Genomic DNA, 1,839 nt, shown 5'->3' with positions numbered 1-1,839 from the left:
GCCCTTCCCGGAGCCCTTTTCGGAACAGATCCTCCTGCCCTGAGCCCTTCCCTGGGTGGCTCCTCCTGCCCTGAGCCCTTCCCTGGGTGGATCCTCCTGCCACGAGCCCTTCCCTGAGCCCTTCCCTGCCCTGGGCGCTTCCTCAAGCTCTCCTGCAGCGGAATCCACTGCCAGCACCTGTGTGGGGCTGGGCAGCCACGGCTCCGCTGAGCCAGGAGGATCCTCCTGCCATGGGCTCTTCCCTGGGTGGATCCTCCTGCCCTGGGCTCTTCCCTGAGCCCTTTTCTGAACAGATCCTCCTGCCCTGAGCCCTTCCCTGGGTGGATCCTCCTGCCCTGAGCCCTTCCCTGAGCCCTTTTCGGAACAGATCCTCCTGCCCTGAGCCCTTCCCTGGGTGGCTCCTCCTGCCCTGAGCCCTTCCCTGGGTGGATCCTCCTGCCACGAGCCCTTCCCTGAGCCCTTCCCTGCCCTGGGCGCTTCCTCAAGCTCTCCTGCAGCGGAATCCTGGAATGGGTTGGGTTGGAGGGACCTTAAAGCCCATCCAGTCCCAAACCCCCATGGGCAGGGACACCTCCCACTGTCCCAGGCTGCTCCAAGCCCCATCCAACCTGGCCTTGGACACTTCCAGGGATGGACAGTCCAAAGCTTCCCATTCCTGGAGGGATGCACCATGGAGCAGCTCCCTCCTCCAGCACAGCCCTTCCAGCCCTGCCTGAGCCCAGTCACTCTCCCAGCCCCTGGTTTAAGAACCCCCAGCCTTGATCCCACCAAGCTGGAAAAGGTTTGGAAACAAGGGGCAAAGCCTGGCACCTCACAGAGCCATGGAATCTTGGAATCACGAAGGTTGGAAAAGCCCCTGGAGACCATCGAGTTCAACCACCAACCCTCCCCTCACCACTGGCCGTGTCCCCCAGTGCCACATCCACAGCTTTTTGGCCACTTCCAAGGATGCGATTCCAGCGCTGCCAGGGCAGCCCCTTCCAATCCCTGGCCTCCCTTTCCATCAGGGAATGTTTCCTAAGAGCCAGCACAAATCCAGTTCCTGCCCTCTTTGTCATTGACACATTTGGGAGCTCTCCTGGGCCTGAACCCGACCTTGGCTCTGCTCCAGATCCGGCCCTCAGCTTTTCCAGGGAAGTTTTGTCCCACCCTAGGGATGGGCACTGCAGAGGAGGCCCCTGAGGGCAGGAAGGAGCTTTAGTGAGGGACCAGGGGTAGGAGCTGCCTTGATCCGCACCTGACGGGGTGTTTGCATTTCCAACATCCCCATCCCATGGGAATTCCCACCTGCACCACCATCCCAGGCTGGTTTTCCCCCCTGAACTCTCCCTCTCTCCTTGCAGCGCTGTTTTCTTCATCACCTACCTGATCCTCGCCTGCTGCTCCGGGCCCAGGTACGGGGATCGCTTTGGGATCTGGGACAGCCTGGGGAATGCAGCAGGGAGGTTTTCTTCAGGCCCTGCTATGGGGCAGGGATGGGGCTGTGCTGGCACCGGGATGGAGGGACTGGGGTGGCAGCTGTGTTCCCATGGGGTCATGGAATGGGTTGGGTTGGAAGGGACATTAAAGCCCATCCAGTGCCACCCCTGCCAGGGCAGGGACACCTCCCACTGTCCCAGGCTGCTCCAAGCCCCAATGTCCAGCCTGGCCTTGGGCACTGCCAGGGATCCAGGGGCAGCCACAGCTGCTCTGGGCACCCTGCTCCCGTGCTGGAAGCAGCTGCTCCAGGCCTGACGCAGCCTCAGGTTGCTGCAGCTCACGAGTCCAGTTGCAGCTCCGGATTCTGGGAATGAAACGTTCCAGAGGATGGTCCCCTCCGCTCCCACCGGAGCAGGCATG

General features: G+C 62.0%; 1 protein-coding gene across 1 annotated transcript in view; it reads left to right on the top strand.

Annotated features, from left to right (window-relative positions):
* Positions 1-1,839, top strand: part of FAIM2 (Fas apoptotic inhibitory molecule 2) — a gene marked incomplete at its 5' end in the record, with an annotated part of 18,917 nt that overhangs the window by 6,512 nt on the left and 10,566 nt on the right. The window contains one exon of the mRNA XM_017733388.1: positions 1,344-1,394. Within this exon, the coding sequence (XP_017588877.1) occupies positions 1,344-1,394 (51 nt within the window). The remainder of the gene's footprint in view (positions 1-1,343; positions 1,395-1,839) is intronic.

The sequence above is a fragment of the Corvus brachyrhynchos genome, unplaced genomic scaffold, assembly GCF_000691975.1.
Source record: "Corvus brachyrhynchos isolate BGI_N302 unplaced genomic scaffold, ASM69197v1 scaffold875, whole genome shotgun sequence".
NCBI lineage: Eukaryota > Metazoa > Chordata > Aves > Passeriformes > Corvidae > Corvus > Corvus brachyrhynchos.
The sequence above is the reverse complement of the archived record's forward strand: the minus strand, read 5'-3'. Positions and strand labels throughout refer to the sequence as shown.